This window comes from Crassostrea angulata, chromosome 8 (assembly GCF_025612915.1).
Source record: "Crassostrea angulata isolate pt1a10 chromosome 8, ASM2561291v2, whole genome shotgun sequence".
NCBI lineage: Eukaryota > Metazoa > Mollusca > Bivalvia > Ostreida > Ostreidae > Magallana > Magallana angulata.
The window spans coordinates 16,824,005-16,847,413 of record NC_069118.1 but is presented as its reverse complement, the minus strand read 5'-3'; the positions used below and the strand labels follow the sequence as shown (position 1 = coordinate 16,847,413).

At 34.5% G+C, this 23,409-nt stretch overlaps 1 protein-coding gene and 1 long non-coding RNA gene across 2 annotated transcripts; both read left to right on the top strand.

Annotated features, from left to right (window-relative positions):
* Window positions 1–559: 559 nt before the first annotated feature.
* LOC128158888 (uncharacterized) lies at window positions 560–1,325 on the top strand. The gene is made up of 2 exons (XM_052821862.1): window positions 560–614; window positions 788–1,325. Exons 1-2 carry the CDS (start codon window positions 560–562, stop codon window positions 1,285–1,287), a joined length of 555 nt encoding a protein of 184 aa, XP_052677822.1. The 3' UTR covers window positions 1,288–1,325.
* Window positions 1,326–17,212: 15,887 nt separating this feature from the next.
* Window positions 17,213–19,843, top strand: LOC128160276 (uncharacterized). The gene is made up of 3 exons (XR_008240264.1): window positions 17,213–17,833; window positions 18,235–18,334; window positions 18,743–19,843. It is a non-coding gene; the product is annotated as an uncharacterized LOC128160276 (long non-coding RNA).
* The last annotated feature ends 3,566 nt before the right edge of the window (window positions 19,844–23,409 follow it).

The window sequence follows — 23,409 nt, the reverse complement described above, 5'->3', positions numbered from 1 at the left end:
TCTTATGTTCAATTCTCAATAAATCACACCACAATACTTTATTAGAGTTCTTAGATTAGTTATATTTTGAATATGTTTACAATGCTTTCCGATCAAATTCACACGACATTCAACTTTTAGTCATGACGTCATCAATGTGTAAATCTACGTAATACAAACTAATTTCTGGCAAAAATTGTCTTCAGTATTTTTTATTTGTTTTTGGTCTACGTTTCTTTGCTTATATATTTGAATATGTACATAATAACTAAGATTTGTGATTTCACGGAATTACATGTAACTCAGATTCCATATGCTTCCTTAACACCCCCGCGAAGCTTTTGTTTCACAGGGAAACAAATTGAAATGCTTAACTAGAGTTTGTTTATTATAGGTCAGATGGGTTGTTGAATCTGTTAACGGTCGGGTGAAAACATGGAAATAACTTGGCAAGACGCTTCCAAACAGTCAAATTCCATATATCGGAGACTACGTCATGATTGTTTGCAGTTTTTGCAACAAATATCGGCCTCCGATCACCTCAGGAACATTTGACGCTGATATTGCAGTCGCTTCTAAAATGACAATGTTGGCCAAGAAAACAAACGAACTCCAACAGTTTGTTCTTGAAAATGGTATGTTGAAATATATATATATATATATATATATATATATATATATATATATATATATATATATATATATATATATACGTGCAAATACTTTTTATAAGACATGTATACATGTATATACTATATACAGATATGTTCATATGCGTTTTGAAGATCGAAACATTTGAATACTGTAGGGCTGGGTAAAAGATCCATGAAATGGACTTCCATCGATGCTGACAGCAACATCGTAAAGGATTTCCCCAGACTTGCTGAAGAGGACATTAGAGAACTCACCATCGGCGTGTATCAGTTAAAAACGGCGAAGTCTTATGCAACAGAGCACCTCACAGATGATGGAATGTTTGAAATTGTGGTGAGCAATGACGTTCCCAATATCGTTTGTGCTAAAATTCAAAGCCGCCACACATCAGCCAAAAAGTACTCACTGTGGATTAAATACTGTGAAACTATCGTGTCCTGGTACTGTACTTGTAAAAATGGAGCACGAGTCGTTGGAATGTGTGGGCACATATCCTGCATTATTTGGTACCTGGCCTTTGCCGGACATCTTAGTAATGCAGGAGATGAGTCTCTTGGTATTCGGGATTGGACAGAGGATGTGGATGATGCAGCTCGAGCCATTGACAGCTCCGAAGATGAAGACGCTCTGGATAATCAGGGTCAGGAAGAGTAGCTAGCAGACTTACACGTAGTTTGTGCGGTATATGTAATGTTTACAATATGAACCTGAATAGATTTATGAAAGAAAATACGTTTCCATCAATAAAATTAATTTTATAATTCAACTAAAAATGTAAATGCATGATTTAGATGATTTGATTTTGCTGACTTATTGATGTTGTGTTTATTAAAGACTTGTTTGTTTGTTGAATTAAAATGTATTTCCTTATTAATCTTTTCAGAAAAAATACGAAATATTAGGACTTTTATGTACTTTGAATATAAACTAGTATACATATATACATGATTAAATGACATAAATGCCACAATTTTACCTCATTTGGTCTTTAGGTTATTTTTAAAGCTCAATGCAGCCATGGATTACAATTATTAAGTTATACATGTATATAATTTTTTTTTAAAAACCACAAATGACGTTGCACTGGTTCAAACGACGTCACTAAAACGTTATTAAAAGGACCCTACGTTGGAGTAGTGGTACAGATAAAAATAATGGTCTCATTATCAAAACCTTTCTATTTTATGAAATTACATAGTTATGTCTACCTTTTGGTACAATATTGTTTAATTTGGGGATAGGGCCGTTCTAAATGTTTTTCTAGCAATCACCACCCATTGCCCGTCTCTGTAAATATCAGTTTTACTTCTCTAAAAAAAATTGCCATATGATTTCCTCAGTTTCACATCTGAACATCTTGTTCAAAAGCTCATTGCTTCTTTAAAACCAGCATATGCAATTAAACAAGCGCAAATAGATCTCCGATTATAGATATTTTCACTCTGAAAATATTTGTTATACATTTTCTTTAATAAATCTGCAGTAATTGGTTCTTTTTCGTCCTTGGTATACACAGTTTTCTTATTCCCGATTCAAACACATTTTCACTAACTCCGAATCAGTTGAATGGTTCTCTTGAAGATCCTTGCTCAATCACTACACCATTCTTCTTCAACCAATCGTCCCATTTCTTGTAACTTCTATAATAACCTTTCACTGTAGAACTTGCTCTGCTTTCGGACAATAATTCCGGAATATCATGAATTTTTTCCCGCAAAATTTCACAAAGGATGAATATATCTTAACGCTATACACGCTATAATTGTTTATTTTCCTGCCAGGAAAATATACCTGTTCATGAATATTGATGAAGGAAGAGCAAACCGACCTCATTGCGCATGTCCGCGGAGAACTAGGTGGTCGTTATATTTTGCCTAATTAAATATCCAACTTAATTTTTAATATGCTTAACAGTTGTTAATTTGAAATACATACATGTATAATGAGTAAAATACGTTTGTCATTCACGATACCCTAGCTTACTTCTGCATTAAAACTTATAGGATCTATAAATAGCACATGGGGAAAAACACAGGTCTACGAGACCTGCAAAAGGTATGAAAAGACTCATTAAAAAAAAGCTGAGGCTTAGAAATCCTAGACTTATATGGATCACATAAATAAACTCAAATTCAATCAATTATTGTTTTATTTTACAGACAGAGCCCAGAAAAGATCACTCTACAGAGAAAGAGGTATAGACATTCTTTATGTTTTTGGCCCCCATTAACGGAATAGATAAAGATGACCCTAGGTCCTCCATTTTAATGTTATTGTTGGATGACCTTAGGACCCCCTATAAGAGTTTCATGCTATATTCAAAGTCTTATATGTTACAACTCTATTTACTCATGTTGTAGGCTTGTGTTAGAAAAAGAGACTTGCATAAGGTAAGGTCTGAATTATTTAAAGAAAGCTAAGGCTTAGAAATCTTTAACCTATATGGATCACAATTATACTCAAATTCACCCATTGATTGTTTTATTTCACAGAGAGAGCTTAGCAAAGATCACTCCACAGAGAAAGAGGTATAGGCATTCTTCATATTTTTGCAGCCATTAACGGAATAGATAAAGATGACCCTAGGTCCTCCATTTTAATGTTATTGTTGGATGACCTTAAGGCCCCATATAAGAGTTTCATGCTATATTTAAAGTATAAAATGTTACAACTCTTATAATCTAATGTTGTAGGATAGTGTCCTTAAGAGAGATCTGGCAAAGGTATGATTTGATTGACTTTTAATGAAAGGAAGCTCTGACTTTGAAATCTGAGACTTACATGTATCACATAACTATAGTCTTACGCTATCATGATTGTTGTTTTTTTTAAAGTCTGAACCCACTGGGCAGCTCCCCACCGCAAAACAGGTATAGGCATTCTTCATTTTTTTTGCCCTAATTAGTGAAATAGAAATTGATGACCCCAGGTCCCCCGTTTTTATTTTGTTGTTGGGTGACCTCAGGTCTCCATATAGGAGTTTTTACTATCTCTATTCAATAATGTTGTTCGTTTTTAATCCCCAGGTCCCCCGTTTTAATTTTGTTATTGGATGACCTTAGGGCCCCTATATAAGAGTTTCATGCTATATGTAAAGTCTCAAGTATAACAACTCCATCTACTCATGTTGTAGCCTTGTGTCAGAAAAAGAGACCTGCAGAAGGTATGAAAAGACTCATTTAAAGAAAGCTGAGGCTTAGAAATCCTAGACCTATATGGATCACATAATTAAACTCATATTCAATCATTGATCGTTTTATTTTACAGACAGAGCCCAGTAAAGATCACTCCCCAGAGAAAGAGGTATAGGCATTCTTTATGTTTTTGGCCCCCATTAACGGAATAGATATAGAAATCTTTAACCTACATGTATATGGATCACAATTATACTCAAATTCAATCATTGATTGTTTTTTTTTCACAGACAGAGCCCAGCAAAGATCACTCCACGGAAAAAGAGGTATAGGCATTCTTTATGTTTTTAGCCCCCATTAACGGAATAGATAGAGATTACCCTAGGTCCCCCTTTGAGATTTTATTGTTGGATGACCTTAGGGCCCCCCTATAAGAGTTTCATGCTATATTTTAAGCATATTTAAAATATACATGTACAATGTATACGGTTAACAAAGTATAACTGTCAGTGTTTCTCGATATATTTTTATCTGTTGCAGATCTTTACCATTTTGTCCAGGATGTTTTAGAAGGATGCATCGTTGCAGCATTTTTTATATTAAGTGGTCTGAAGGACATTGATTACACAAATTGCGTAGGATATCCAGTTTTTAGCTCACCGAGCTGAAAGCTCAAGTGAGCTATTCTGATCACATTTTGTCTGTCGTCCGTCTGTCTGTTCACATTTTCAACATCTTCTCAAGAACCACTGGGCCAATTTTAACCACACTTGGCACAAAGCATCCTTAGCCTAAGGGGATTCAACGTTGTGAAAATTAAGGATCACGCCCTTTTGCAAAGGGAGGTAATTAGGAATTTATAAAAAATTTCGTGAAATTTTCAAAATCTTCTTCTCATGAACCATAAGACCAGGAAAGCTGAAACTAATGTGAAAGCATCCTCAGGTAGTGTAGATTCAAATTTTTGAAAATCATGACCCCCGGGGGTAGGATGGGGCCACAATGGGGGGGGGGGTCGAACTTTAACATAGGAATATATAGAGTAAATCATTAAAAATCTTCTTCTCAGAAACTAATCAGCCAGGAAAGCTGACACTTGTGTGAAAGCATCCTCTGGTAGTGTAGATTCAAAGTTGTGAAAATCATGACCACCGGGGATAGGGTGGGGCCACAATGGGGGATCGAACTTTTACATAGGAATATATAGAGTTAATCTTTAAAAACATTCTTCTCAGACACTAATCAGCCAGGAAAGCTGAAACTTGTGTGGAAGGTAGTGTAGATAAAAAGCTGTGAAAATCATGACCCCTGGGGGTAGGGTGAGGCCACATTGGGGGGTCTAAGTTTAACACATGAATACATGTATATAGAGTAAATTTTTAAAAATCTGCTTCTAAGAAACTAATCAGTTGGGAAAGCTGAAACTTGTGTGGAAGCATCCTCAGGTAGTGTAGATTCAAAGTTGTGAAAATCATGACCCCCGGGGGTAGGGTGGGGCCACAATGGGGGTTGAAATAGGTTGAACATAGGAATATATAAAAATCTTTTTCTCAGAAACTAACCAGCCAGATGATTCTTTATAATTGTTAAGACTTTGGCCCCAGGACAAATCTTTGGCTTGACAAGAAGGTTCAGAATTTGATGTAGGTTTATATCCCATATATCCCAATACCTATTGTTCCTCATGTGAGCGATGTGACCCATGGGCCTCTTGTTTCCATTATGAGTAGTGAAGAGCAGCTGCAATGGATTTTAACACAAGCTGATGCTGTGATGACCAACTTAGGTATAGATGAAACAAAGGCTGTTGTGAAGCTTAGAGACAACTTTCATCTTTTAGATCAAGATATGCAGAACATTCATCAGATCGATGAAAAGTCCTGGTGGATTTACTTGTTTCTGTGGGAAACATTACAAGACTGATGGACATTTTAGGCGGCATTTGTGCAAAGTTCATAAGTGGCAGTTTCATGTACCTTCACAAACGGTGAGCTTGGGTGATGCAGTTACTTGTTTTCTGAGGATGGCATGCTTATTATATGACACCAGTGATGCGTACAAGATGGCAGATGGAGAAAGATGTATACGAAATGCAAAATTGGAGTGGTTATATGCATCAGCAACAAGGCATTACAAATATCAAATCTGGTTATGGAGAATGATTTCCTACACTATTGCTTTATTGTCTCCTCGTGAAAGCTTTGAATACAAATGGAACATTAGCACTAATCTAGTTGGTGGATTTGACAAAAACATTCCGAACGATAACTGCGTGGAACTTCAAGTTAAGACCATAAAGAACCAGCTCAAGACTCAGGGAGCTAACAAAAGTTTCAATTCAGCGAGAACCATAATACTAACAACGCAAGTTCTTGTGAAAATGAGCCTTCTAAAGGAAAATAACACTATTCGTTCATCCCGAGTTAGGCCAGGTGTGGATAAGCGCACTGACATTATGACTATTGCGAACTGTATATTAAGTATGTGCAATGGACAGTTGACTGATCTGGAATGGAAAAGTTTCACGAAATTAAAAAAAACCGCTTGAATCAATTGATGCTTTAAAACTGTACCAGTGGATTGTTGAAAACACGATTATTTCTAATAACACCATGTTAAATTATCGGAAAGATGTATAGATTTTGTCCACTGTTTTCAGTGTAAGTGGTCATATAGTATAAATACAGTTGAGCTTTGATATCTCGAACACTGATATCTCCAATTCAATGGATATGCCGAAGTGATTTTTAAGTCCCAACTACTAATTGTTTTAGTATTTTACTCTTGATATCTCGAATACTCAGATATCTCAAAGTATTTAAACAGCCCCATCTAGTTCAAGATAACAAAGTTTGACTGTAGTATTTCTGATAACACTGTTTTAAGACTGAGTTGGATAAACTTCATGCATGTGCATGTATATAATGTAAACAGATAGCCATGCTATGACCTTGAATTGCTAGTATTACATAATGGTCACTATGATATTTATGTGTACCTAGGTACTGCGCACTGAATGGTGTTAATGATAATTAACAGAATGAACTCTGTAACTCTTGTAGCAATGCGTAGTATTTCTAAATGATGTTATGAGACCAGGTGCATAATACGGGCATAATAATATCCAAATTGAGAGTTTAACAACAAGTGACATATTTGGCGATTCTGTGTCTGCAACGATAGCTCTAGTACTCTATATTGACTCATGTATTGTGTATTCTATATATTAACCTTTGTAACCTTTTATGCTATGTATGAATGGCCGTATTATGAGTAAGTGATGCCTCGTACTAGGTTGGGGACTCTGAGACCCAGGACTCTGAGACTCAAATCCTGCATCCAGACTCTTTGATTGGCAGTTTTGACGGTTTTGTTACTTTATTTAGAATTAAAATATTAATCTTAATTTTGAACACTTAATGTGCACTCATGATCGTCGTAGATGGGCCGAACTAGTCAGAACTGTCCATCATAAGTAAAATGTTATATATACCCATGTAAAATGATGTTGAGGAGATTTAGATAGATTCCGCTTATTGAGATAAATTCCGCTTATATAGATAAAGATTCTTAGACTCTTGATTTGGGCTGCTTTTAATTGTTGTAACTATACGATCACGCTTAATAAAACCGCTTGAGAAAGAAATACTGGACTTGTCATCACTAAGTTTGAGCTGACCCTCAATTGGATCCGTAAGACAGAAGGCTTACATGAACTTTCTTGGTGCCCGTGACCAGGACTTAGCGAAGTTCAAAACAGAATAAGGTAAGAATCATTTCTATATGTCTCTTATAGCTATCTCGAAGTAAACAACTTTGTCTAAGCAACCAATATGGCGACAGGTGATGGGTTTTATAAAAAAGAACTTAGAAATCAAATGGAGCAATTAGAAGAAACAGGTCAAAAGTCCCCAGAAAAAGGGCAGATTAAACAAAATACTTTTGAAACATATCATGATGCTAGGCCGTATGAAACTCGTGAACCTCGACACCGAGTCCCAAATCAGGATGATGATAAAGATTTTTTTCATTGGTCAAGTTAAAGCGATAACAGCCGCACTCTCAGTGCCCATATCTTCTGTGATAACTCCTTTTGAGGGAGATGCTTAAAAATTTAAACAGTGGATAAAGGAAGTTGAAAAGTACAGTGTTATGTCTGGGAAACAAGGTCATGAGATCCCCATGCTTGCATATATAACGAGTAAGGGTTCAGTTGGGGATTATATTAAAAGGTATTTAGATGAAACAGATGCGTCTGAAGAAATCCCATCTTGGAACGATCTTAAGGATTCCCTTAAAAATAGATTTGCAGAAGTAACAGATCCCCAACACGCGTTTGCAGTAATGCGTAAGACTCGACAAAATTTAAATGAAAGTGTTCAGTTGTTCGCCGAGAGACTATTGCAAATCGCGGAAGACGCCTACAGTCATTACAGACTAAAAGATCCTTTGATACAACAACAGTTAGTAGATATCTTTTGTGACGGGTTGACATTCGACTATCTCAGAATGAAAAATTTGCGAGAAAATCCTAAAGATTTAGAATCCGCAATTCAAATAGCAATGCGAGAACAAAATCAAATCTGAGACAGAGGCTAGCGATAAGAGGTTCAAATATGACAGAAATTGTACAAAGTAATGACAACAGACGAACTCTTACAAATGTTGATACTACTCTTCCTTTATTAAAGGATAGAGCAGATAATCTTACCTTAGTAGAAACAAGGCATGTAGAACCAATGGAAATTGACCATGCGCGAAATAGTAGGTGTTTTAAATGCAAACAGACGGGTCATAGGGCTCGTTTTTGTCCTCAAAATAAACCCCAAGTCAGGTCTCAGCCTCAAATGAACAAACGACTCAGTCAAAACAAACCCGTCCATAATATAGAGCAGAAACCCCGTTCACCTGTGGAATGTTGGAATTGTGGTAAAGTAGGTCATGTGCGTGCAGATTGTTGGAGCTCGCATATGTATCAAAGAGCGCAGCAAAATCGGGACAGACCATCAAACCGTCAAGGCCGAACATATGAATCTAGCAACCAATTAAATAGGGGATCGTCTTAAAATGTCAAACCTCGCTCTTATTTTGACAAACAAAAACAGGAAAACTAAGACGTTCTTTCTTCGTTGAAGCCCGAAGAAAGAACTTTAATCAGAGACCTCTATGTGAATTAATTTTACTAACAACCCCAGTAGCTGTTTATTAAAAGTAGGTAAAAATAAATTTAGAGCTTTGGTAGATACAGATGCAGCCGTATCTCTAATTAGTAAGAAAATGTATGATAATCTATTTCCCCGCCCCAAGTTGTTTAATAATGATATCCCCACTTTACAAGCAGCAAATGGCAATTCTTTAATTGCGATAGGGTATGTAAATATTTCCTTTAAGATTTCAGGATTAGCTTTAGACCACAAACTTTATGTGACAAAGGGACTCAACCGAAACATGATTCTCGGTCGTGATTGGCTCAAGAAAAACAATGTTCGTTTATACTTTGATCTTGGACTCATGCATATTGATGGCAAAGTATACGCGGAACTTAAAGAAGATTTACACATCACAGCTATTGTAAGAACTCTTAAGAAACTTATTATGAGACCAAACACGGTGACTGTATTCTATGGAAAAATAAATAACAATTTTCCTCTGGAAAAAAGTGACTTGGTTGAAGTGAACAGCATAGACAATAACTGCATTATGGAAGACCCAGGACTATATTTAAAAGACGCCGTTTGTATAGTTCGGAAAGATAAGAAAGTTCCAATGATCTTCGTTAACCAAACTAACAAAAATTATAAAATTCCAAGAGGCTACATAGTAGGACGAATTACCGCATTAAAACAGAAGGAAATCTCAGAAATACAGACTACTCAAGACACAAAAGAAGAAATTGATGTACCTAAAAGATTTGAACACTCAATCAAAAGACTTGTGAGCAAAAACAATGATTTATTTGCAAAGAAAGACAGTGATCCTGGAGTGACTGATACTGTTAAAATGAAGATAGAAACCGGAGATCACCACCCAATAAAGAACAGACCCTACCGTGTACCCTTAAATAAAAGACAGGTAATTGACAAGGCCATACTGGAAATGATGGACGCAAAGATTATTCAGAGATCACAATCGCCTTGGTCATTTCCCTTAGTAATGGTGAAGAAAAAGGACGGATCAGACCGGATGTGCGTTGACTTTAGAAGCTTGAATAAGATAGTGAAACCCGTATCATTCCCGCTACCGTTGATTGATGACATCCTATGTTTACTAGGTAAGGCAAAATATTTCACTGCACTAGACTTAAAGAGTGGATATTGGCAAGTGAAATTAGAAGATTCAAGTAAAGAAAAAACGGCCTTTGCATGTCACAAAGGACTATTTCAATTCAACCGTATGCCATTTGGGTTGAGTAATGCACCAGCAGTTTTTCAGGAGCTGATGAACATAGTTCTTCAAGGACAAGAGGAGTTTGCTATCGCATACCTTGATGACATTCTTGTATTCTCAGAGACACCGGAAGATCATCTTCGTCATATTCAAGACGTTTTCAACCGCCTAAGGAAGCATGGACTTAAATGAAGCTACTCAGCTATGTTAAGGAAGGTCTAAGAATTCTACCACGTGTGATTTAGAAAAATTTGCATAAGCCCCGCCCTTTATTCATGAGATTTTACGAGATATGGGTATTTCGGTAATTAACAAACATCTACCAAAATGAATATGATTAATTATTGGGTTTGAATGGTTCAAGAAAGGTGTACTGAAATAAAATCATAAACTATTCTTTATATCTCGCGAAATCATGAAATTCCTAAGTCGTCTGATGACGTGTCGAGGCTGACTACGTCACATCGGCGCTTGCAGCTGTGATCAGAATAAACATGTGGACTTCAGTGATATATCTCGGAATTTAACTCGTTTACAACCAGCGTGGACAGAAATCGGCATAGGATTCAACTGAACAAGGTAGGATTTATCTGTACTTCCCCTAGATATTGTTTTATATTATTTAATATTGTTGGATGGAACGGAAACGAAGTGAAATTCCTCGGCTTCGATTTTGTTTACTTGTTTACATTTGTTTTTCATGTAATACTGTGTTCAAACATCAGTTTGGTGACTCAGTCAGGCAAAGTAATTGTTCTGCGTTTCGTTAGTTTTGATCATTAAGAGCATTGAGGCTCATTGTAGCTTTTTACTGGTCTCATATCGCGATAATATGAGATCGCATTTCTTCCATGTTCAAAGTACACAATAAAAAGTCCATGGCCAAAAACTGTATGTGCTAGCACTACAAAGATTACTGTGAGGATCTTGAATGATTATAGACAAGATTGTAATGTTGTTTAAGTAAATCGAAATGTGTTATTTTATTCAGCCTTCTTTTATGAAGATCTAATTAATTTTATTTAAGACAAAATTAAAGTGTGTTCAAACTGAATTTCCACCCATTTTAAATAATAAACATTTGAGTATGCCTGTTGTAATATCACTGGAATTGAAACTGCCATTAATATGCCCAATAATAGAGTAATGTTTCATTTTCATGTTATCTTTAACACAATAGCTTGCTAATTATGACACATTATTCATTTTCAGGGTTAATTAGGCAGTAGATGATCCACTGAAAACACTTCTTGGGATGTTGATAAAAAGTAGGTACTATATAAATATTTCTTTTACTCACTAACCTCAACTTCATGTATAGTTTGTTGTTTTTTAATATCATATTGATAATGATACTTATGTAGCCTATTACAATAATTTGCATTGATATCTATTGAAATGAAATTTGAAATTGATATATATTCATCATTTCAGGTATTGGTTTTCTTATCAACTGAACTACCTCCTAATATCAAAAAGACAGAAGAGAAGAACATGTAGTGTGCAAGAAGAATTGTCAATTTCCATAAATTCCACATTATGACTGAAAAATACTAAAAATCAGAAAACACCAGTCTTGTTGAACAGTTTATCACAGAAAAGCAATCTCTATAGTATTTGTAAAGTTGATTATTAAAATAAATTCTTGATAATATTGATATATTAATTGTTTCTTCTTGCTTTCTTTAATTAGTAGTAAAATATCAATTATAATTACAAGTAAACCTGATTATACATTTAAAGAATTTATTCACCAGCATAGTAACATAAATTATTATGAAACATAAATGTGTAAATTACAAATCAACACTTAAACCCCCCCCCCCCAATTTCAACAATTTTGTAATGATGATTGGTGTGAACAGAAACAACATTTTAACATTATTTTAGTGAAATTCACAGCGTTTAATTATTTTAAGAGTGAAAATTTAAATCATGATCTTAGTCAGTGTTGCGTTTGAATTTCACGCAAATGACGCTGAAAGTGAAATGGGTCAGATAAAATGCAGTAGTGCAAGGGCATACACTTGATCAAATATATAGAAAATTTCCATGTCTTACCATTGTATCCCCATTATATCAAAAAGTGCTGGGAGCTGTATGAAGTCCTACGCATTTCATATAAATAAGCGTTAATTGCGGGAAATCCCAGTAAATTGCTGTTCAAACACTGTTTACATTGAATTTAATAATTGTTCTTACTTGAATATTTTAAGCTCCCAGCACTTTTCGAAATTTTGAAGGTTTATTTTACAAGTTAAAAACAGAAATAGCTATATTTGTTTATGTTATGCCCTTGCACTTTGCATTTTTTCGTATTATTCCTGGTTAATCTATTTTTAGCAGTATCACGTGACAGGGTATTCCCAAGAGACTCAAAAATTGCTCATGCAATTACAAATTATTTAATTTGTATAATCGATAAAATATCACTTTGTTTAACATTTTTTTGGAGTAGAATACCAAGATTGTTCAAAGGCTAACATTTTATGTGATAAATATCGCTATTTTTTTATGGACGCCCTTAACATAGCTGAGTAAAGAAATGTAGTTTCTTCAAGGAACAGACAGAATAGCTTGGTTATTCAGAATAGCATGGCGTTACACCTGATCCAAAGAAAGTCGAAGCTATAAGAAAGTTACCAGCGCCCACTACAGTCCGAGAAGTTCGTGGCTTTATAGGTATGTGTAGTTATTACAGGAGATTTATACCGAACTTCTCTAAGATTGCAGAACCATTGATTGACTTAACCAGAAAATATGCAAGGTTCAAATGGACACCATGTTGCCAAAAAGCGTGAAAGTTTAACGGTAGTGCCTTTACTAGCATATCCAGATACTAATAAGCCGTACATCCTGTACACCGATGCCAGCGACAATTGTATTGGAGCGTGCCTTACTCAAAAGACAGATGAGGGAGAAGATAAGCCAATATATTACTTATCCCACAAGCTAAGTAAAACTCAAGAAAAGTGGTCAACCATAGAAAAGGAGGCATTTGCAATCCATTACGCCCTTCAGAAGTTAGACCATTATTTACACGGTGCTCAGTTTACTATAAGAACATACCATAAGCCGCTCAAGTATATCTTAGAATCTCCAATGCAAAATAAGAAAATTCAACTATGGGCATTAAGAATTGTTGGATATAACTGTAAGGTAGAGTACATAGAAGGAAGATTTAACTGCTGTGCATATCTCTTATCCAGATTACCGACAGTCAACCTCGAGTGTGAAGAGGAAGAACAATCAGAGCATGATGAACCAGATGTTAAGGACAATTTCTTTGAAGTAAACGTACTTAACTCCAATGCCTTTTCGCCTAAGAGATTAGCCAGATGTGAAGTTAAACAACACGACGAATTGGTCAAACCCTTTATTGATCTACCAGAAGAAATCAACATCAAAGAAAGTCAACAACACGATGAGCAGATCAAGAAACTGAAGAATCGGTTAAATAAAGGAACAGCAACGGCAACCGAAGAAAAGAAGTTTCTGGAAATTGATGGTTTAATGTACTATCTTTCAGATGGAGACTCAGAGGGCCCAAAACTTCGCCTGTATGTACCACGTGAGTTAGAACTTTTAGTAGTGCAACAGTATCATGACGGACTTGGACATATGGGAGTGGACAAAACATATGACGTAATCAGACAAAAGTACTACATACCAAATTTGTACAAAAGGTTATACTCTTATATAGAAGGATGTGTAGTATGCCAAACGAGGAGCAATAAGAAAAATCAACCTCCACTTCAAGAGACAGATATACCACCTTTTCCAATGGCTAAAGTAGGACTTGATCTATCAGGACCATATCCAACATCCTTGTCGGGAAACAAGTACATAGTTTCTTTTATTGACATTTACTCTGGTTGGCCAGAAGCTTTCCCCGTTCCTGATAAGTCAGCTGACAACATAGTACATCTTATCTTAGAAGAAATATAACCAAGATATGGCTGTCCTCTTCAAATCCTCACAGACAACGGAACAGAAAATGTGAATAAGAAAGTGGAAGAAACTTTAAAAGAATTGAATATCAACCATATCAAAACATCTTATTACAGCCCTCAAGGTAATGGTAAAGTAGAAAGATTTCATAGAACTCTACATGACGTGATGGCTAAGAAAACAACAGACAACGCTCAAACATGGGATATTCATCTTAATCAGACTTTGGCAGCCATTCGTTTCCATCCTAACGATTCGTCAAAGTTTTCTCCATGTTACCTTATGTACAACAGAGATGTTGTATTACCTCTTGATGCGTTTATGAAACCTCGAAGGAGATATGCGGGAGAAGATCAACACAAGATCGCCCTACAAGAACAGCATAAAGCTTTCCTGCTAGTACATCGTAATATGAAGGAAGCCAAGAAGAAACAGAAAGCTCAGGCCGATAAGAGAAGCAAAGATGAAAATTTTCAGGTAGGTGACCCTGTCTACCTTAAGAACAACAGAAGACAAAATAAGTTAGATAAAAAGTGGCTTCCATATTATCGAATCATAGAGCAGAAAGGACCAGTTAGTTTCGTGGTGAGAGATCAATTGACTGGATTAACCACCAAATGCCACGCACGACAATTAAGACTGGCAGACATTTCGCACTAACCCCTTTCATCAACTACTGAAGATGGTGTAAGAACTCTAAGAAAAACTAACTATGAGATGCCACCAGAAGATGAATCGTCTTCAGAAAATGAAGACATGCAACCAGAACCATTGGAAAGAGCTATACAGTCCAAACAATGGGAAAGAGAAGGATCTTCAGACGAAGAGGATATTCCCCTAGCAAAACTTCAAAGACGTATAAGAGCTTAGAAGCTCATGGATGATCAGCAGTATAAACACGAGAACGATCAGACCGTAGATTCAGAATCTGATGAGACCCATGAGTCAGAACAATCACTGGATGAAAAATCAAGTTTCAGCAAAACTGAAACTATATGGAAACCTTGCTGAAACTTGAAGTTGAAGTTTCATGTATAGTTTCCGCAATGCGGAAACCATTATATCGATTCAGCAAGTATCCGTTAGGTTTCAGTCAGCAGAAACTTTAGTCTAAGATTCCTGATGGTTTCCGCAATGCGGAAACTAAATTTATATCGTGTGAAAAGTTTTGTAAATTATTATGGAAATATCAATCAGTTTCTGAACATTTCCGCTAGGTTTCAGTATGCTGAAACTTTAAGTTTAGATTCCAAATGGTTTACGCATTGCTGAAACTATTACTAAAATTGATTTTAGTTTAATAGTGATATCATTTATTTTCAACAGGTTTAAGTTTAATTCTAGCCTAATGATAATGAATCCGTACATACTAAAATGTATAGTAAGGTTTCAGCGTGACTGAAACTATATGTATACGTGTAACTATCTTCAGATGTGGAAAATAGGGCGATTAAGAACCTTACTAAGTAATTATTTGAATTTGAAAAGAAAAACTGAGGTCTGATCTTGTTTAATGCATATGATGAAATCATAGGTACTCGGGCACGTGTATACATGTGTATACATTCTTTGTCCAGGTGACCTCAAGTCCTCCGTGATTTTCCTGTATATTCTGTGTGGATTGCAGGGTTTTTTCTGTCAGGAGTGAACAAAAGACTGTTACATAACATATACACAGTACGAAGTGTGAGTTTATAACTGGAGCCCGGCAGGATTTTTTTTTCAATTTGTGTGTACCTGAGTTAGTAAAACTGATAAGTAAATTATAATTATTTAGTAAAAAAAAATCTAGCTAGGTGTATATCGCAAACAGTGTATGAGGAAGAATTTTACTTAGTGCACTCAATAAATTAATATACCTATTTTGTAAGACTCCTTCTCAAATCCTTTAGTAATCATTTTAATGAACCTTTAGGTACAGTGACTAATTAAGCAAACAAATTAAGGTAAAGTCGTTGTAAATTTTTACAAATCATACCAAATATTCGTACAACCTGAAGTTTAGAGCTAATTTATGTCTTTTTTAATACCACGCCAACACATGTACACGGGAATTTTTGTTTTTAAATTCTACAGTTGATAATAACAAATAAAACCCACCTGGAGTTTGAGTCTAATATAATAATTGTTTAATTATTTACATGCCTTTCAGACTTTACTACATGTATGACTGTATCATGATTCACTGGCGTCGGAAGAAAATTGAAAGTTGGGGGGGGGGGGGGGCTAGACTAATCCTCAGAAATATTGAGGAAAAACCATAATTCCCAAAATCATGAAAATCCTAATCCGTGGGGGGAGGGGGGGGGGGTATACCCATACTATATACTTTAAAAAAAATTCCCTACCCAAATTGTTTTTCCCAAAATCATGAAATTCCTAATCCGGGTCGGGGGGGGGGGGGGGGGGGGGGGGATGGGCTAGTATGCCTATTACTCCAACTTCTCAATCTGTCAAGGTAAATTTAGGAACAATTACATTTCCGGCGAGAAAAAGTGGGGGGGGGGGGGGGGGGGGGGGGGCTATGTGCCTAATGGTTAAGTCTAACTTTGCACTAAGCCCCCCCCCCCCCCCCCCCCCGGTTCGACGCCTATGTGATTCGTGCATTTCTATACTTTGTATTTACTTTCTGTACTGTAAACACAGATATTGATACATGTTTATGAAACATGCACATATGTTTCTGTTATAAAATATAATAAGCATTATTTATAATTTTACTGAAGTTATACGTTATATTACAAAATAAGTTTAAAATCCAGCACTAGCCATGTGGTGCACGTGATTTTAATACCATTTTTAAAATTTGATTATACATTCGTATACATTTGATGTATAAAGTATAATACCAAATAATTAAAATTATATTTTGTTTATATATCAGTCCGACGTGTACGTCTTACTTCCCAGCTTAATAACGCGTTTGTATTTTAATTTCATAAGTATTCTTAACGTACTGTTCATCGTATGACCAATCACTGCACATGTGTAACTGTAAAATAATTGCCATCAATTCATCGTAGTTGTAAATTCACCGTACGGGTGAACGCTGTTAATCGGAACCCGTTAATTTATCGGCATCTAATTATGTTTGTGATTTCTGTGTGTTCATGCAGAACCTGCTCTGTGATGAACATAATATTTTCACACCTCTATATTTTGAATAAGAATATGACCGTGCTTAGAATCGCGGTGAAAATTGGACAAGTCAAGACTAACTTGTCAGTAAACTATATATGACTCTATCATATTTAGTTTGGCAAAATCATCAGAACATGTAAATAAAATATAGTTAAAGGCAAAATCTGATACATATGTCTCATTAGAATTTGTTTAATTTCATTAGACATTTGTAAACAAACAGTCGGCCATTTTTTTTGTTAATCACGTGTTACAAATACAATTGTAACAAACACACGCCAATACTTTGTCGTATTTAACCAGGAAATACTGACTCCGACAGTTCTTATTTAAAATAAATATACATGTACAAAGTATACTATTCGGTAAAAAATGATAATTTTGATTAAATATTATTCATTTTAAACTATCCCAAGATGCACTTTTCCAAGATTTAGCGGGTTCTGATTGGTCAGTATTGGCGCACTTTATGATTCCGAGCGAAGGTTAAAATGGACAAGAAGGTACTGTTGTAAAATGGAGAATTGAGAAGCATTAATAGCCTCTACAACAAGGAGATAATGCAGGAACGAAGAACTCATGTCAAGGTAACTTAATTCACAATATAGATACTCCCAATAACATTTTCAAGGCTCTAATTTATCTCTCATTTGTAAACGAGATCTCGCGCCATCAAATCAAGATGGCGTCATTTTTTCAAACTTGGTTCGGCATTTTAATTTTTATCACCGTATCTCTTTAAAATATACGTTTTGATCAAGTTAATTATTAACCAACTTTATATGCACGATAATCAAGATTATCCAGGGTATACACATATATAATTATATAAACGTCCCTAATATATGAATGCTTGGTTGGTAAACAAGACGAACAATGAATCTTTCGCACATTAGACAATTTACAAACTCTAAATGTAACGTAAATATTAAAAAAAAATTATTAATTAAATCCGGAAAATGAAATCATTCACGTTTTTCTTTTTCAGCATTGACAGCATACAAAGTCAATGTTTCCGGTGATTAGTTGCATCCTCTGTTCGGTGATTCGGGTGAATGTTTTGACCAGCTGGACGATGTGAACGCAAGGTATTGCTTTGAAATTGATTATTTTCACCATAACTTATACATGTGTTGGATGTTTATAATTTACTGTAGTAATTTTTGGGAAATCCAGGTCTAAGTTCTCGAAAAGGAGGTTGGTTGGGGGGGGGGGGGGGTGAAACACACTTATTGTTGATAAGTTTTTCCATTGTTCAACAAACAATAATTGAATCAAAATGAAAATAACATTGCTTCAAATATAAAATGAAACATTATAGACCAGATACTACTGTAGTCATTGTATGACATAGTTTAAACAGCAACTGGCAACTGTATATAGCATGGTATAGTAGCTTCTGTATTTAAAATTTTATTCAGAATGCTTTTATTACATATTAGGCTGAATGTTTATTGTTTAAAAATCTAAATGAAACTTTATTATTCTTGTTTAAGATAAATAGAACAGACATAAAGTACAGCCCAGTAAAAGGAACAAGTTCATCGCAAGAAGAAGAATTTTAATGCTACCACTGTCCAGAACTACTAAGTCTGCTGTAACCATGATGTGATCATATGAGTGCTTCACCGGTCTGGACAATGCTCGAAAATCCCCTAAAAAGGCCTATTTCCATAAACTACGACTCAGGTTACATCAACAACAGCCAAGGACACTCCTTATTGATTCGAATGGACACATCTCTACGACCCGACTAAACCTATGCAGAACAAGACTTTTTAACTGTAAAGTATTCTCATTTCAAAAAACCTATAAACTATAAAAGTACTTCTTTTATATGATCAAATACCAGTATATTACAATGTCTGTCTGTAAGCTAGAATCTTAGAAAATCACATGGTTTTGACTTATTAAATGATTGATTAGACCTTGCAGATATTAACTTTCATTTTCTTAAATAATTTTTTATATTTGCAAATATTGCATAAAATATTAGACTCCATGTAACATATATCCTCACACCTCCAAGTTGATAAGTGTTAACTACTTTTTTTTCCCATTTTCTTTGTTTAAACATTTATTGATAACTTAGTTTTTAAATGTAAAAACACTGCATTAGGAGATGAATGCATGGGTCATAGAAATGATAAAATACACCAAACAATATTCAATTATGTCGTATATAAAAATATATAAAGACAACATATACCCCATGTATAACAATTTTTATATAACAAAATTACTTGCATGGAAAGTTGTTTCCATGTGGGTTTTATTTTAATCTGTGTTATGCAATTAATATTGGAATTAGCTTTTATATCATAAGTAAAATGCTGGTATTGATGAGAATTGTAAGGTGAATGATCTGTGTGATACTTTGTACTTTATACATTCATGCTACAAAAAGCAAGTACATGTACATGTAGTAATACTTGACATATATAAACAATGTATATTTTACTTCATGTCTTGGATTTAAAAATATTAATGTAGGTACAGTAGTGAAATGTTGGAAGGTAAACCGTGTGTAAAGAAGATTATTCATCAGGAATGAAGTGTGTTGCAATCAGCATAATTAATTAAATGTGTACATCATATTTATGTCTCCCCTTTCAAAGGGGAGACATATTGTTTTTGTCGACTTTCTTATTCTTATTCTTCTTCTTCTTCTTCTTCTTCTTCATCCAAATTTGTCCAGGCCGTAACTTAAATACCATTTGACATTAAGACTTCAAACTTGGAACATAGGTAGATGGTATTGAGAAGGAGTGCACGCCACCAAAAGTTTTGACCTTGACGTATATTTTTCTTCAAGGTCAAGTTTTTCATAAAAAATATTGTCCGGACCATAACACAAGACTCCTTTAACATACAGACTTTTAACATGTATCATGGATAGATGGTATATAACCTAGTTGAACCTTACCAAAATTTTTGACCTTGACCTAGAATTTTTATTTCAAGGTCATATGAGAAAAAACTTCATTGTTCAACTTCTGAATATACTTTGACAGAAGGACTTCAAACTTTGAACAAAGAACAATCAAAATACACTTAGGTGTACTATTGAATAATATTTGACATTGACCTTGTTTTAATCAAGGTCAAATTAAAAAAATAATAATAAAATGTTGTCTGGGTCATAACTTTAATACCCTTTGACATTAAGACTTCAAACTTGGAACATAGGTAGATGGTATTGAGAAGGAGTGCACGCCACCAAATAATTTGACCTTGATCTATTTTGTTTTTCAAGGTCAAGCTTTTCATAAAATATATTGTCCGGATCATAACACAAGACTCCTTTAACATACAGACTTTTAACTTGTATCATAGATAATTGGTATATAACTTAGTTGAATCTTACCAAAATGTTTGACCTTAACCTTGAATTTTTATTTCAAGGTCATATGAGAAAAAACTTCATTGTTCAACTTCTGAATATACTTTGACAGAAGGACTTCAAACTTTGAACAAAGAACAATCAAAATACACTTAGGTGTACTATTGAATAATATTTGACCTTGACCTTGTTTTACTCAAGGTCAAATTGAGAAAAAAATAATAAAATTTTGTCTGGGTCATAACCTTAATACCCTTTGACATTAAGACTTCAAATTTGGAACATAGGTAGATGGTATTGAGAAGGAGTGCACGCTACCAAAAGTTTTGACCTTGACCTTTAATTTTCATTTCAAGGTCAAGCATTTCATCATTCATTCATTGTATCATAGATAGATTGTATATAACCTAGCTGAACCCAACCAAAATTTTTGACCTTGACCTAAAATTAATGTCTCCTCTTTCAAAGGAAAATTTTCTGGCCCTAACTTGAACACCTTATGAGATCAGAGCTTGAAACTTGGAATATTGTTAATGTTAAATGACATCAAGTAGAGATGCACTGGTTAAAATAGTCTAAATAATAACTTTTGAATTATACAACACTTTTTAAATTTAAATCTTTACTTGAGACAAAAACTATGACACCAATTGAATGTTGTCCCAAATTTATTGTTTATGGCCTAATTAAAAAAAAAAGTTTGAATCATGTCTTTGACATAGAGTCTCCTTAACAAAATATTAAATTGGGAGCCAATTACAAATATTATCAAGCTATTTTGGGTGTCTGTGACTTCTTATGTTGTTGCACTTCCTACCAACACACAAAAAATACTTAACAACGGAAACCACACGGTCTTTGGAAAGAAAATACATTGAAGAAATTTTTATGAACTACTGAGGTGAGTATCATATTTTATCTAATATCTTTCTTATCATATATCTAATCCATTTGGTGCCAAGCAAAGTTTGCATCATTATATATTTGATTCAAACTTTGCACAGAGAAGTGATATCTAATAGGCAATATTTGGATATGGTTAAAATAAGGTTTCATTACTTTTTATTAAAAAATAGATTAGCAAAGAATTTACAGTCTGGAAATTAACATATAACACATGTAACTGACATGTACTACTTATTATTGGTTAACTAATCATTACCAAAATGTAACTTATTTCAACTTTCACAGTGTACTGTAGACTATTAGATTTCACTTTGCATGATCTGTCTTTAATATACATGTCTGGCTACAAATGTATAATGAGGATCCTCTTCGTGGTGGCACTAGTAACAGACCCCTTGCTATTGTAGCTGTTTAAATTACTGTAGTATTATGTATTATAGTGAGCTTCTCTGTCACTAATAGTTTTGTTATGCGCTCTTGCTTCACATCTTCTGCGTAACTTCATCACAAAAACTTATCTGAAATTTTAAACCATAAATCCTTGTAACTTCAGTATTACATTTGACTTACATATTTCATATAGCAATGAGCCTGGCTAAAAGATCATGCTTTTTATGTGATATATTTCAATGCATGTTTCTTTTACTAAATAGCTTGTCATTATGGTATCATTAATTTTCATTGACACCACTTTCTATGAATTTTCTCGAACACACAGTGTTTGAAGGACACATTAATTCCTGGACAAGAACTCTTTCAATAGAAATTGTTTTCATATATTCTTAGATGATCTTTAAATTTTGTTGATCTGCTCAACCATGAATCCACAAAAATTGGTGTTCAATAAATAATTCATGACACCATAGTAACTTTTGTTATGCTTACAACCATAGTTCCTTTTTGTATCCTTATTTTTTCTGATACATGTATTGCATTACCTCCCATTTTTAATACACCCTATGTGTGTCTCTGTGTGTGTTCATTATAAACAGTCACAACTCTGATACTTAGATTCATATATGATATTTTTAATGAGGTATTTGCAGAATATATGTCTAGGACTTCGATTTGCACCTTCCCAGCAGAAGAGGTTAATGATTACATATCTGAAATGGTTCCAAAATGCTCTGTAACGTTCATTGGGTATCGGACCTCCTGAATTCTTCATTCCATTTTCATTACTCTAGATACACATGGAGTCATACAGAACACATTTAAAGGAATCATGGAGAACATTGGAAATGTTCAAAATTTCCCTTTTTGATTTACAGGAAAAGAGAAAAATTATTCACTAATCTTGATTTTTTTTAAATTTTAGCACTCATCTGTAGTCAACAAATTAATGTTGTTTCATTGCCTTTGGTAGTTTCAGGTCATTCAGTTCATAGCAAAACCATTAACTGTTTTTTTAAAGAAATTATAATTGTAATTTTGTTTAGATCAGGATGGCTTCACCGTCAAAAATACAAAGGTTGGATACTTTCCTAACAGACTTTACAGAGGAGGTAGACACAGAACTAAAAGCTGTCTGCTATGACATTTCTAATAAAAACAGTGGACAAGCTATTAAGGCTGTAGAAAAAATAAGAAGAAAATTAAAAGCCATGGAAGGAAAAGTTAAAACAATCATAAAGTTGAATGAAATTGAAAATTCTAAACTTTCAAAAGAAAATTTGGAAATGAAAAAGGAAGTTGAAAATTTAAAGAAGAAAATCGAAAACCTAGAAGAGGATGATTTCTTCCTTTCTTCTCAAGATTGCAGTGATGTATCTTCTAAAGATGCTAAATCTTCTCCAAATCCGAAATCTGGATCATCAAAAGACAAATAAACATATCCATAACAGAAGTTAACTTCTAACCTGACTAATTTTACAGACATTTCCTTTAATTTATGTGCAGAGTATGCAGCGAAGA

Excerpts from the sequence above, each read along its gene's own strand:
- LOC128158888 (XM_052821862.1), top strand. The coding sequence starts at position 560 with ATGACAATGTTGGCCAAGAAAACAAACGAACTCCAACAGTTTGTTCTT. Across the intron at positions 615-787 it reads ACAGTTTGTTCTTGAAAATG|GGCTGGGTAAAAGATCCATG; the intron begins GTATGTTGAAAT and ends TGAATACTGTAG.